General features: G+C 44.4%; 2 protein-coding genes across 2 annotated transcripts in view; one reads left to right on the forward strand and one right to left on the reverse strand.

Annotated features, from left to right (window-relative positions):
* The window catches only part of LOC8038371 (mediator of DNA damage checkpoint protein 1), a 434,922-nt gene that overhangs the window by 32,911 nt on the left and 387,174 nt on the right, over nt 1-14,837 (forward strand). The window lies entirely within an intron of this gene.
* The window catches only part of LOC121047411 (carboxypeptidase inhibitor SmCI), a 75,120-nt gene continuing 72,534 nt past the window's right edge, over nt 12,252-14,837 (reverse strand). Inside the window, exon 5 of the mRNA XM_040502621.2 lies at nt 12,252-12,302. Coding sequence (XP_040358555.2) covers nt 12,292-12,302 — 11 coding nt within the window. The 3' untranslated portion in view covers nt 12,252-12,291. The remainder of the gene's footprint in view (nt 12,303-14,837) is intronic.

Genomic DNA, 14,837 nt, shown 5'->3' on the forward strand with positions numbered 1-14,837 from the left:
TGTCGTGTCGTTACTGGCAGGATACCGGGGCTCCCCGCTCTTCTCTCTCGGTGCTGTGCGGCCAAGGGGAAAACCCGACTTTCCTAGCCTTGTGCCAAGAGCGGAAAGTAAAAGGGTCCTTCCCTTCGCACGCGCAGCGACGACAATCGACGACCTCGGAATCTTTGCAAACTGTTACCCGTAAAGCTATCACTCTAGCTGCGAAGAAAAAAAAAAAAAAAAATCCTACAGGTACTGATATCAAAATCGGACACGTCTGTTCTTGCGAGTGGCAAATATCAAAATTTTGTGTCCCAGACCAGTGATTCTCAACCAGTCGTGTTTTAAGGAGCCCTCTTTGGACGACAGAGGTAATGAAGCACTCCATTCACCAGGACGGAGGAGAGGGAACCGGGCGATCGCAATGACGAAAGAATAAACGAAGGCGACTAAACACGTGCAAACCAACTTTAAAGCTATGGAACGGAGAATTGTGCATGGTTTAGTCTATTTAGCATAAAAAAAAAAAATTATATTAGTGCTCGGCTTGACTGACAGTCAACCTAACCTAAACTAACCTAACCTAAGCCAAAAGGCCTGAAAAGGCCTTAGTGTCCCTTCTTCGTATGCGGTGGTCATCATGCAGACAGGTCTCTGAGGAAAAAGGACAAATACAAAAACACACCATACAGAAATTTCAATTATATTTGATAGGCACATCAAATCACAGATAATAACCGAAATAATTCATAATCAATAATCAGTGACCAAGACACACTAAATCCATTAAATTTTTGATTTGTGTTTAAAGAGCAGGTTCACTACAGATTTTTATAATCCCCTTTGTAGTACCTGAACATCCATAAAATTTGTTTTTGAAGTACTAAGTATTATAATTTGAGGCAGTTGTCTTTCCCCAAACCAAAATTTGCATAGCTTAGTTTTTAAAGAAATAACGAGTGATACATATTTTTAAGCAGCGAACTTGGGATATAATTCTTGATTTTATACAGTGCGCCAATAGTTCGGGACAGGTCACTTTTTAGCTTAATAACATGACTACTCCATGACAGTTCTTCACTGAACCAAACACAGAGAAATGTTTGCTCCCTTGCTCTAGTTCCGAGCCTTCAAATTTTATTGTGATGCTATCGACGTCTTGTTTACATACTGGTTTAAAAATTATGTATCTTGTATTGTTTTGTTTTGCTTGAGTTTAGTTGCAATCTATTTTCTTCTAGCCTTTGAGACAGTTTCAAAGGAGCCCTGCAATCGTATTTAAGCGTCTACCTTTTTTGCAGTTTCCACGTCTCTTGGGGTTCGGGCAAGCCAGCGGGCACAAAGAGTGCAACTAAATATCAGTACGTCATATTTCAACCGAACGACGCGGGCGTCATATTTTAACCGAACGACGCGGGAACCTTCTTCACCGACGGGGGCGATCTGCGGTACTGAAAGCGCGCGATATGTGACGTCTTTCGTCCTGGGCTTACTACTGGTGAGAGCGGCTAAAAGCTTCTTTTTAGTCGAAATACAAAATATAAGTGGTGCGAACCATTTCAATTATGTATAAAAGTACTTTTTGTTCAGTTTTTTAGATCAGAAAAGAAACAAATGCAGTTTATAAAGTACGAAAACAATGACCTGTCGACGTACCCGCCACCAAGCGGTGGAAAAGGCGGCACATACTAAAAAGGAGTAGTGGATCAGGCGCCGACACGGAAAGGTGCCGTATGTACGCGGCGGCGCTGTGGTCGTAGGGACTGGAGGATCCGACCGGCTCAGAGTGTTCCGAAGGCCTTCGGCAAGCAGCTTTGTCTTGCGGTTTGGCCGTTTCGCGGTGTGGCAGCGCGAAGTGGCTCCCATTATGAACTGATCTTTACCGCGTGTTTGCTTTCGTTTGTGGCCAATGAAGTGTCGTGCCGAATTAGTGTTTAATCGCGCAGCAAATGCAATGTGAGGTGCCTGGTTGCCCGCTGCATACAGCCTATCCAGAACATGCTTTATTGGCGCCCTCTCGAGCCGTCGACACGGAGTGCGGCAGCCGTGAGCGCTCGCTGGGCTCACTACCCCTCCTCTATTTCACGGCCACTCAAGCAACCAAGGACGTCATGAAGGAGGTTATTTTTTGTTTGTATCTGTAATTTTAATGTGCCTATAACTTCTAAAATAAAGCGGAGTTTGAGAAAAGAAAGGTTTCATTAAGTTACTACATTCAGTGCGCTCAGGTTCGGTGCAGTAAAAATTAGTAAAAAAAGTAATTGCAGGGCTCCTTTGAAGGGATACTACAACGAAATTTCAGTGCTCATTGTTTGGTCTATATGTGTTCAAAGGAGCAGCATCACATCGAACATACCAATATTTTGTTAAAAAAATCTCGAAAAGGAATTTTAAAACGAATTAAATGATTAGCAAAGAGCACCTGGTGGATGTCGCTAACGCCTCGTTTGTAATGCCCGTCTAGGAACCTTGACAGCTAGTGACGGAGGTTGTCGCACTTCCGGCCACGACGAGAGAAGAGGGGCAGGAGGAACTCCCCTCTTCCCGAGAATGCCTTGTGTGTCGCAGAAGTCGTTATTGTCCCCCTACAAGATTACAGAAGATTATCTCGTCACTCAAAATTCGTACAAAAGCAGCCGCTTCGGTGGCTGGAACGACTAGGCCATCCCCTCGACGTCAGCTTCGCCGTAGCTTTGCTCGTCCTGAGACGACCTACGTCACGATTGCGTTGGATGTCACATGGTCTCCGCTGGGCCTTCTCCGAGCGCTTGCCAGAGTGGGCCGTTTATAACGGAAAATACAGCCACCAGGCTCAAAATGCAAACGTGCAATTGTCATTTACGGATATTGTGGATCATATTCAACCTATTTTTGAACACGACGGGAATATTTCAAATTCTGTTGAAGTATCCCTTTAAGAGGTAAGAGTTTGTCGCTAGTTCAATGTTTTGTTTTGTGTTGCCACTAAAGAATATGTTGGAATCATCAGCGCACATGATTACATCCTGGGAGCCTGATATTCTGGTCTGATCATTTATATATATTGAAAACAACAAGGGGCCTAGGATTGATCCCTGGGGAACACCATGCTCTATGTTAAGCATGAAGAAGCTATTTGATTGATAATCACATACTAATACCGTTTGGTAAAATACCTTTTTACTCATTTTTGTGCGATTCTGCATATGCCGGATTTATCAAGTTTCTGTAATATTTCGTGTTGCACAGTATCAAATGCTTTTTTCAAATCCAAAAAAATCCCGAGAATAATTAACTTTCAGTGTTTGCAGTTATTTGTCTTTAATGTCTAGAAGAGCTTGCTCCATAGACTTTAGTTTTTGAAAGCCATATTGAGAAGACATTATGACTGTATTTATTGAAAATACATTCCAGCCTTTTTATTCTTTATAATAATTTCAAAAATTTCACAAAATACCGGTAAAACAGAAATCGGCCTATACCGTAGAATACCGCGCATCCGCCCATTCCACATTAAGCACCCATATCCAAATTTCTAAGGTATGAAAAAATATGCACAGTACATTTATATGTAAAATTGATGACCGGGCAAGTGCTCATCCATTTTTTTTTCGATTATCTGTAAAGTTTGAGTGGGCGCTTGCCCGGTATTTTACGGTAATTGTTTTTTTTGTTTTTTTCACCCCCTCCTTTATACACAGGATGAACTCGGGCTATTTTATGTTTATTTTGAAAAATTTCCATTTTATTTACTGAGTTAGAAAGAACCAAACTTATTAAAGGAGCCCTATATTTAATAAGCTGGGGCTTCATTTCATGTTCACCGGCTGCCATGTCGTTTTTAAAATTTTTTATAATTTCATGAATTTCTGGTGGTGACACCGGGACCAACAATATAGGACCCATAATGCCTTCTATACAGATGTTCTTGCCACTTTGGTGTATGTGTTATAATGGGTTCTTGCCCCTATCAGTGATGTGATTGCTGTGCCAATTGTGCCAAACTGTGCCAAGTGGCTAACCCTGCTACATTTTGCCAAAAAATGGGTGATCTGCGCCAAGCCTGCACCAAAAAAACAATTTCAGTCTCCTTTCAAAACCGAAACTAAACTGGGTACCGTAATTAAGCATGCATGTGTTACGTGGTGCAAGCGGCCGCCTGATGACACAGTGTACCCTGCATCAATCGTCCATCCAGTCTTGCATGGGTTTCTCGCCGTCTTGTGTTTCGCGCTCTCGTCGTCTCGCTTCGTTTTTTTTTTTTATTTTCAACAATAGACGCGGGTGTGTGCAGACGCTCTGACGCTAGCGTGCTGGGTACCAGCCATGCCGTCATGCTGTGAAACGAAACCACATGTTTTGTGCGGCAGGAGTTATTTTGTGAGCTGAAGCACTCGCTCCTGAAAGCAATGGTCGTGGAAAAACTATACTTAGGTTTCTCTCGGTGGGCTTTTTTTCAACAAGGACCCCGGTGCGTGAAAAATTTGCCGCAGAAGAAAGTTGGTGAAGAGAAGTGAGCTAAAGCAAAGAAGGCAATGTCTGCACACTGAACCTGCACAGTGCATTTGTTTGTCTCGAATTCAGTCATTGCACAAAGTGCTCAAAGAACTTTTTGACCCTGGCCCGCAAAGTCTTGCATCGATGCGCTCGGGTTCTTTTTTGTGTGTTAAGCCTGTACCTTGTTTTCCAACCTGGCAAGCACGCGCCACTGGACTGTTTTTTGTCGTATGCTCGACAGTAGCATTTTGCATACAGTTTTCGTAATCAGTTGGCGAGGAAGTGGAGTCGCATGGTTAAGGTTTCGATCAAATAGCTGTTGTCTCTGCTTGTGCGACGAAGCACGCACAACAGCAAGCCTCTCAAAGTTACCCTCACATGCATGCGGACGTGATTGCATGATACAGGCACCAGCCGGGACACTTGCAATTTATAGTTTTACATTTGCTGACGTTTGACGAAAATCTGGCATGTCGGGAACCAGTAAAACGTTGGCAAGCGGTTTTTCGGAATTGCTCGGCAACTCCTACAGCACTGTACACTCGTGGGATGACTCGGCAGTAAAAACACAAGTAGTGACTTCCGTCGCAACATGTTACATCAGGACACAACTCGTGGGATGACTCGGCAGTAAAAACATGTTACATCAGGACTCGTGGGATGACTCGGCAGTAAAAACACAAGTAGTGACTTCCGTCGCAACATGTTACATCAGGACACAACACAACACAACGTGCCCTTTGTTTTGTACAGCACTTAAAAAAATATATTTTTTTTTTCTAAGAATATCTGCTCCAAAAGCCACCTTTGCTGCTCCGAAACACTGTCTTGGCTGCTGCAAAACCCACTTTTGCTGCTCCAAAACACTGTTTTGGTTGCGTCAAAGGCGACATTTGCTGATCCAAAACGCTGTTTTGGCTGCTCCGATAGGTGCTCGAAAATGGCCTAGGCCAGTCGCATCACTGCCATATCAGTGAAGTGCTGATTCACCATATCTGGCTTCTTTCCCTGTTATAATCTTATCTTCCAACAAAAATTCTTGGACAAGGCTGTCTTTTTTTCTTTCCACTTGACATTTATCCTTTCCCATATCTTTATCTTGTCATTATATATACTCCAAATTTACTCAGATAATGGATACTCTTGGCTTTTTTTCACTCTTAGTTCAATTTGTTTCTTTTCTTTTTGAATTCATGAAGCAGGTTTATATCTAGACTGGATGAGCAATGTGCCAAGCCTGAATCAACCGGGACATGAGCACCTAAAATGACATTTACTCAAAATGTGCGAAGGCACATAACCGCACTGTGTAATGAATGCAACCCCCAAATTTGCATTAATAAAATAAAATGTTTCATCATGCGAGTAAGCATGGTATTTGCATCATTGCTCACAAGGTCTATAAGCTTCTACACTGCTCTGTTGCATCAGTGTCAACTCTGGGACGGGTTCCTGAGCTTCCATTCAAGGCAAACGGGAATTCCTCGAGACTAAAATGTCTGAGAACCCCCGCACTAGTATACTCCAACTGAGGATGTTCAATAGGTAAAGGAAACTCTCGTGGAATTTGATGTTCTAACCTTGCTCAAATCTCGCAGATTGTGAAGAGCCTGGGTGGACTCGTGGCTGCCTCCCCTTCTATGTGCACGCATCTTGTTACGGACAAGGTACTTGGTTATCTTTTGCATGCCTCCTCAGTGGTCCTGCCTGCTTCAATGAAGCTCTGGTCTATGCTTCAACGCTTTTTAGTCATTTACGAAACCTAAGTTTTCATTTGGATCCTGTGAAAGGCAGTATATTGCCTTCGAATTATTTTCTAATTGTTTACTCATTTTTTGAGTACTCGTGAGTGGTTCCTGAGTAGCATCACTAAAGCACATAAATTTTATCAGTCCCTACTTCAAACTAAAGTGCCTTCATTGTGTAAGCACTCTTCAGTGATACAGTACGATCTCTTAAGTAGAGCTTCAAGGAAGTAGTCAGGGCTGTTCCAGATAAGTTCCAGTTATCAGAAGACAAGAAAACAATGTTGAAGATGAAAGGAATCGATCTAGGAAGTTCCACCTTTCGAAGATTCCACTGTACCTGTGCCACGCCTCTGTTCGTCAGTTGAAGCCAAACACCTGCCTTTCTCCGCAAATGTTTGTAAGCCCTTAAACTGCTTGATCACAAGAGTTCTGCAAAGGCATTGTACCGCTAGGACTATGCCACTAGGACTGTGCCACTAGGACCCTACCGCGAGGACTCTACCACGAGGACTCTGCCACTAGGGCTGTGCCACTGGGACTCTACCGCTAGCACTCTACCGCTAGCACTCTACCGCTAGCACTCTACCGCTAGCACTCTACCGCTAGCACTCTACCGCTAGCACTCTACCGCTTGCACTCTACCGCTTGCACTCTACCGCTTGCACTCTACCGCTTGCACTCTACCGCTAGCACTCTACCGCTAGCACTCTACCGCTAGCACTCTACCGCTAGGACTCTACCGCTAGGACTCTACCGCTAGGACTCTACCGCTAGGACTCTACCGCTAGGACTCTACTGCTAGGACTCTACCACTAAAGGGGGTGGGGGGGGGGGGTTCTTGAGATCTGAGAGCTGGAGGACCATTGTGTCTAATCTTTCTAGACACTGGTGGTGACCTTGATAATAGTTGTATGACTAGTTCCGGTGTTATTTTCGTGCCAGTTCCGGAGGACCGTGAAGGCCCTTTCCTGCATCGCCAAGGGCATCCCGATTCTCAGCATGGCCTGGTTGAACCGCTGCAGGGCGTCGGGCTCCTTTATCGGTGAGCGCACCCCCCGTGTTGCAGAAAGTGAACCAAGATGCGAGCAGGGTTCTGGGTTTTCCAGCGTATGCCGACAAACCCTGACAAGTACCTGAGCTGGTTTTAAGAAAATTGTGGAAAGTTAAAATCCCCGAATTCGACCTGGAATACGAAAAAAAACAAAGCATCATGGGGAGATGTCTTTTGTCTACAGCTTAATTTGTAAACACAGTCTGCAATGCTGCTTACCCTTGTTTGGGAACCACATCTCTTCTCTCATTGGTACTGGGTCATTTTCGAAGTATTTGGGTCTCACGCAGTCTTAGGTAGTAACGCGTTACTAGTAACGCGTTACTGTAACTTCGTAATTTTTTGGTAACTTATAACTGTAATGAGTTACTTTTTAAAAATGTGTCTTGTAACTGTAGTTCTATTACTTTTTTCTGAGGTAACGATGAAAGTAACAACGTTACTTTTGTCGTTACTTTCCAGTTTTCTATAAATAATATATCATTGAGCGAGTACAATCTAGCTATTTCTTGCACTTTCTAAATTGCCTGTTTTGACATTGCTAGTGTCAAATTGGCCTTGAACAAATTTGTGAACATGTTCTTCCTCTCGATTCATGACCGGAATATAGCCACGTGCAGATGTGATAAAAAAAAAACATCTGGTTATGTTTTGCACGTGTTCGTACTTTGTGGCAGAACGCTTACATCTTAGTATATCTTAAAGCCCTATCTTTGTTGCGGTTCTCTTTTCTGTGCAAAGGCTTTTTAACCGGGTGAATCAACCGTGAGACTACAATACAAACCGGGGGCACTGCGAATGTTTCGTATTTTGATTAGCACCACTATTTCGCACTGCACATGTTTCGTATTCCGATTTGCGCTACTACTCCGGCGTGGTGCAACAGTCGAGGCAAACTTTACTGCTGTTTGCGCGGGGCTTGCTTGTTGCTCTGGTTGCGCGGGGCCTGTTCAGCAAGGGCAGGGACATCCTTGCCATCAAACGAGGGAAACTTTCAGCCACTATTTCTAAAAAGCAACTGCTGCTAAGTTTCAATTTTATTTTATTTAATTTTATGCAATAAAACTTTGTGAGGGGAGTTTTCTAATGTTTCTTAAATTTTTAGCGTTATAGGAAAGTAACTGAGAAGTAACGTTACTTTTAAAGGTAACTGTGACCAGTTACTTTTTTGTTGCGGTAACTGTAACGGTAACTTCGCTACTTTTTTACTTAAAGTAACTAACAAATTACTTTTTAAAAGTAACTTACCCAAGACTGGTCTCACGCACGTTCCTCGGGGGTTGCGGAATCCTGTGCCAATTTTCTTCCACTTAAGCCCTAATAAATGCAGCTTTTCTTCCCATTCGACACCCAAAATCTGTGCGGAAAGACACTAAATCTGTGGGAAACAACAAACCCCTTAAACCCCCCCCCCCCCCCCTCCCCCTTCGAATTTCGATGTATTGCAGACCACACGCCGTTCCTCCTGAAGGACAAGGCTGCAGAGAAGACCATGAAGTTCAACCTGGAGGCAACCCTCGGGCGTGCCGCCTCAGAGGGTGGCATCCTCAACGGCTGGAGCCTTCACGCCACGCCCAACGTCCTGCCGCCCCCCCAAGACATGAAAGGTGCCTCTCTACAAAACCTTAACATCGTGGTATCTGGAACACATCTTCGACCAGTGCAATTACCGTCCTATCCCGGCCACGCGTCGATAAAGTGGTCCTGAAATGGCAACGGATGTGGTTACGGGAGCTGGCGTGTTGTGCCGTCGGGTGTCGCGTTCCCGGCTAGTGGTTGTCAAAATTTTGGCAAAAAAGGCGAGCAGACGAACGAGTGTCTGCCGCATCCACCTCCACTGCCGCGCGACTGTTAGGATCGCAGCATGACTCTTGCATGACGTCATCGGGTGGAAATCGAGGGTCCACATTTGAGGATACGGTAACCGCACTAGTCGGAGGCACACTCCAGCCACCAGAGTTGCATTAAATTAAGATCTAAGGCGACACTGGTAGAGACAGCCCAAAGAAGTGCCAGGCATGGCTTATTATCTTCATGCTTTGCAATTCATTCTTTGGCGTTTTTCTTGGCTAAAGCTGCAATCTCGCTTGCTGTGGAGCGGTAGTAAGGTGCTTTAGGCTTGCCTCGCTCTGCATTTCTTGGGCTGTTCGACTGTAGGGCATGTTACGTGTGACAGGGAACCAATCGCTCACTGTTTCACCAACAGTCTTGATCTGCTTTACCCACCCAGCGTGGTGGTCATGTTTGAGGACATCCGAAATGTCACCTGCTGGTGTTTCCCATTTTCTCTGCTTTCTTTCTTGCCCAAAAGCAACGTTTGGTTGCAGACGGTGAACGAGGAAGAAAGTGTAGGGGGCGTTGTGGCATGGGGTGGGGCTACTGGCTGACTTGGGTTGGGTTTGGGACTCGGCATGCTGGATCTAGCCACTTGGCATCTGTTCTGTCATGGTTGCCCGGTGACGAGTTGGAAAAGTGGCACATTGCGTTTTGTTCCACTCCCCTTTGAATCCGTGGGTGGAAAGGGAGTGCAGAGGATTGTGCGAAAAATAGTGTAAATACAGTGCTAAAGATGCAGTAAAAATAGTGCTGAACCACAGCTTTAGGCATCTGCTTAATTAAACTGACCTCATGTTTAAAGTGAGAAAAATATGCAAGCTGTTTGGAAACTCTAGTGTTGCTAAGCAAGCACTTCTCTTTTTTTGCAGAGATTGTGTCCTGTGCAGGTGGAAAGGTAAGCACTGTGAACAGCTGCATATGACATATTTGCACATCTCATTATGAATTTATTATAAACGCATTAGCTTATCTAATCTCATTAGAATCATATCACTTTATTTGTTTACCAGGTTTTAAAACTTGTATTCGGAGAGCAATTTTATTTCAGTTCAGTTCCTTTTGTTAATGTTTGCCTTGCATTCTACCATTTTAACCTCTCCCACTTGCTGCAAGTCTCTTATTAAACCTTTCTTAACTGGAACATGCTTTGTCTGGACATTTTAAAAGGGACATCACAATACCAGGTTTCTCTTCATCAAACAACAATTCTAGCCTTGTTCACTTTTGCGGTGTATAGGTTGGTGATACTAGATTCGATAATCCGTCCTTTAGGCGTCAATTTTATTTACAAGCGTATTGTATGCCACAGGATGCAACTAGAGCCATTAAATGAGCTACGCTCGAGAGTAGCGACGCTTTAGCTTCTTGGTACATAATCATTGTTTCGAGTTAAGGCTCGTTCACACACTTGTAACAGAGAACAACCGAGAGAGACAAGACCGGTTTGTAATCTTCTTGCGACATATTAGGACCGGATGCGATGCTGTGGAGCTGGTCTTAAGACTTCATAAGAGGCTTTAAAACCGGTCTTGTCCCTCTCCGTCCTACTCGGTTGCAAGTGTGTGAACGGCGCTTTATCCGAAACATGATCTGAAATCGCATGCAACTTTAACTTTATTCGTCCTCTAGAAACGTTAAAACCCTCCGGAACATATAAGGTTTGAAAACCCTGTATGTTGTAGGGTTTCAAAATACACGGGATTTGAAAATCCTTGCCTGGGCTTTCTGTATGATTTCGGATATGTGATTTCTCGAGTTTTTTTATTTGGATACGGGGTGTATCCGAAATCAGAAAACTCGAGAAATCACTTTTTTTTTTATCGTGGCTACCGCCAATTGTGCCTGCTCTCCACTAGGCACCAAAATGGCGGCACCCACAAGAGAATCGGACTATCGAGTACCGGTAGTCATAGCTCATTTAGTGGCCCTAGGCACAACAATGCAGTTTCAAATAGAGGGGGGCACCTTTGAACCTGCATCGAAGCCAGCTTGGAACGTCCGTAACCACTCTAAAGCGTCTTTAAAAATTTTTTTTTAGTACCTGGCAAAGGTGCCGACACGGTACGCCGACAAGACCGTCGTCGTGTCGTGCGAGGAGGACAGACGGACGCTCGCCCAAGCCAAGAAAAGCAGGATCCCGGTTGTGACGGCAGAGTTTGTGCTTTCCGGACTGCTTCGGTACCAGCTCGACGTGGAGAAGCACACCCTGACGTAGCGACGCGATTCAATGGGGGCTGTTGCGAGAGCTTGGACCCATAGTAAAATTTTTAGCATTTTATTGTTTGACAAGAATGTGCATGTATATTGTTTCCTCTTTTATCAGCCCTGACCTGGGGACACGATTCGAAAGACGGTATGCGAGGAGCTGCTCTCGCACGAGCCAGACCTCGTAGGAATATTTTTAACATTGTTTATTGATGTAAATGTATGTATATTTTAACAGTACAGGATTTTTTCAGTGGGTCCAGAATAAGAACAAAAGAAATGGCCTCTTTAGCCCTGGGACAAAGCAGGGGGCCATGGGGGCCACTAGTAAAAAAAAGGTGAAATGGGTCACTTAATTGGCTAATTAAGCAAAAAGTTTTATTGAAAGTATGTGTTCTTTTGATTGCATAATGTTGTCGGGGAATCGATGCCGAGCATCATTATGTTGTAGCCATGATGTGAAATGTTCAGTTCCTCAACTAGTACATTACGCCCCAAAAAATAGATGTGAAAAAGCTTATGAAAACTAGTGATTTAGCTTAAACCCATTTCACCTCCTTTCTACAGGCCTCTGTAGCCCCCATCTTGGCTCCAGAACTAAAAGAACCATAAAGCCGGGGTCTCACTGCCTGTACATTATACAAAAAACAGTATGCATACAGATTCGAACGCGAGTCGCTGCAAGATCCGTGCTTCGAATGCCGCATGGCAGTGACTTCAAGGAGAAACTTGGCACGCGGCATTCCAACCACGGATATTGCCGTGACTTGTGTTTACTGACTGTCTTTTGTATAATGTACGAGCATTGTGGCTCTGGCTTAATGCAGTACCCCTCTCTGAAAATTCTTGACCCACTAAAAGAAGCATTCCGCATGGTTAAGCCTGCATTTTGTTTTGTTCAATCCGGTCTTGCGTTGAGATGGTTCGCTCCAGTGGACCGATCGACTCGACTGGACGGTTAGGACGGAAGACTGGCAAAATGGTCCTGATGAGTTTTTAGTAGCCATCTGAAACGAGAAATAAACGGTGAATAAAACACTGTACTGCATCCCGGATTGCCCTGCCACGCGTCATTTCTACACTTCGAGGATTTGTATTTTATAGGATTGTTTTTAGCCGTTTATAAGCTTGCTGCATCACTGTTCTGTGGAGTTTTACATTTCATTCTCACCAATTTGCTGCAAATAAACATACTGCATGAAATCACCAGCTGCTTTGCCTGTGGAATGCCTGCGGCAGTGCTTGCACGAATGGCCATTCAGGTGGTTGCAATACGAATTGATTACGCATTTTCATGCACCTGTAATTTCTGTGTGCCAGGCGTAGTGGCTTTGGACCTCGAGAAACTGGTAGTTTTCTTTTGAGCTCTCGAGCAATATTTCTGGTCCTCGGAGAGAGATATTTGTAAGCAATTACGTTACTGCTCAAATAAAGTTGAGTAAAGTTTTTTGGACATGCATGAACTTGTGGTTTGGACTGAAATTAGAAATGACACTTGCAATAAGCGTCAGTTTCAGTACAGTGTGCAGCAGGGGTTTCCCCAGGAATTGAAATTGGGGTGGGGGTGTCTAAATTTTTAGTTTGTGGAAGCAATGAAACATTCTCAAGTAGAGCCATTTAATTAATGGACATGTTTCTAATTCACTAATGAAAAATGAGATGCGAGAACCGATGTGCTTGCTGCACCGTTCTGCTGTGTATGATGGGAATTTGGGCGATTTATTCTGACCTTGTGCGAGGAGTAATTTATCACCGAAGCCAAGCTAGGGAATAAAATGCGATTTAAGTCTGACCAGCTGTTCTACGATTTAAAGCAAACATTTCCCGCCCCAATAATTCTAAAAAAGGTTTTATTTACCATTTGTTTGTTGCTTTTGTGGACACTTGTTTTGTATTTAAGTCAAATTATAACTATATTCCGCAACAGCTTTCCTTGGAATTTCTGGGGAGAGAAGGAAAGCCCGCGCTCCACTGCATTGCCAAGAAAAGTCGCGGAGTATAGGTTGGAAATACTTATAACAGGCCGAAGACCAGCAAAAAGCATTGTTCTGAGCAAATCGAAGCATTGAGCTTTTTAATGGGGGGTCTCGTGGAGCGAGCCGCGCCAAACGACACCTTAAAGGGATACTACAACGAAATTTCGGCGCTCATTTTTTGGTCTATATCTGTTCAAAGAAGCACCATCAAATCGAACATACCAATATCTCGATAAAAAAGTCACGAAAAGGAATTTTAAAACTAATTAAACGATTAGCAAAGAGCACCTGGTGGATGTCGCTAACGCCTCGCTTGTAATGCCCGTCTAGCAACCTTGGCAGCTAGTGACGGAGGTTGTCTCGAATCCGGCCACGACGAGAGAAGAGGGGCAGGAGGAACTCCCCTCTTCCCGAGAATGCCTTTTGTGTGTCGCAGAAGTCGCTATTGTCCCCCTACAGGATTATAGAAGATTAACCCGTCACTCAAAATTTGTACAAAAGCAGCCGCTTCGGTGGCTGGAACGACTAGGCCATCCTCTCGACGTCAGCCTCGCCGTAGCTTTGGTCGTCTTGATACGACCTACGTCACGATTGCGTTGGATGTCACGTGGTCTCCGCTGGGCCTTCTCCGAGCGCTTGCCAAAGTGGGCCGTTTATAACGAAAAATACAACCACCAGGCTCAAAATACAAACGCGCGATTGTCATTTACGGATAATGTGGATCATATTCAACCTATTTTTGAACACGACGGGAATATTTCAAATTTCGTTGAAGTATCCCTTTAAACACTTTCTCCAAGTGAAGCCAGCTCCCAGCTATGAAACCTCACGAAAAGCTAGCCAACGGCACCTAAACTCCCCGATCCCAAAGGAGCGGAGTAAAGCTGACGGATTTTCGGCTTCGGTTTTCTTGGCTGGCGCGCGTCAACGGGGCTCCCATTGGCCGCTGCGCGTCAGTTTCCACGACCGCTCACCCACGGCCGCTGGATCTTCTTTCTGCGCGCGCGCAGAAAGAAGATCCAGCGGCCGTGGCTCACCCCATGGCAGAGCATGTCCGTCAGCGCGCCGTTAAAGGGGTACTCCGCCGATTTCTTCATGGTCCCCGATTTGCTTGAAATTTTGCTAAACTCGCCAAACAACATCGCCAAAATAGTATCCCAAATATTAGGTCAAAATAATTTTTTTTCACGAAGTTATTGAATTTACAATTTTCGTCCTCACCGTGTTTTTCAAACTGAAAGTCTCTACTGGCAACAATGAAAGAGTGACGTCATTGGAAGTGCAGGGGTTCACTCTTTGGACTGTAGAATTTGTTCCCAACTGATTTGAAGCAGTTTCATGGTGTCAAATGAATGCCTTGGAAGCTCGCTCCAGTCCCCGCGCTCCAGCACGGAACAAATAATTGGCATATTCTATTTTTTAGACTGCTCGCCCGACTGGCAAGCTGAACTTCCACTGACGTCACGGCCCTGAAAAGGGCGGGTATATTTGAATGTCTGTTTTTGCATCATTTTCATTTGCCGATTTCACAATAACTATTATGAATTTCACGATATTAAATAGCAT

The sequence above is a fragment of the Ixodes scapularis genome, unplaced genomic scaffold (assembly GCF_016920785.2).
Source record: "Ixodes scapularis isolate PalLabHiFi unplaced genomic scaffold, ASM1692078v2 PGA_scaffold8__174_contigs__length_109621045, whole genome shotgun sequence".
NCBI classification, from domain to species: Eukaryota; Metazoa; Arthropoda; class Arachnida; order Ixodida; family Ixodidae; genus Ixodes; species Ixodes scapularis.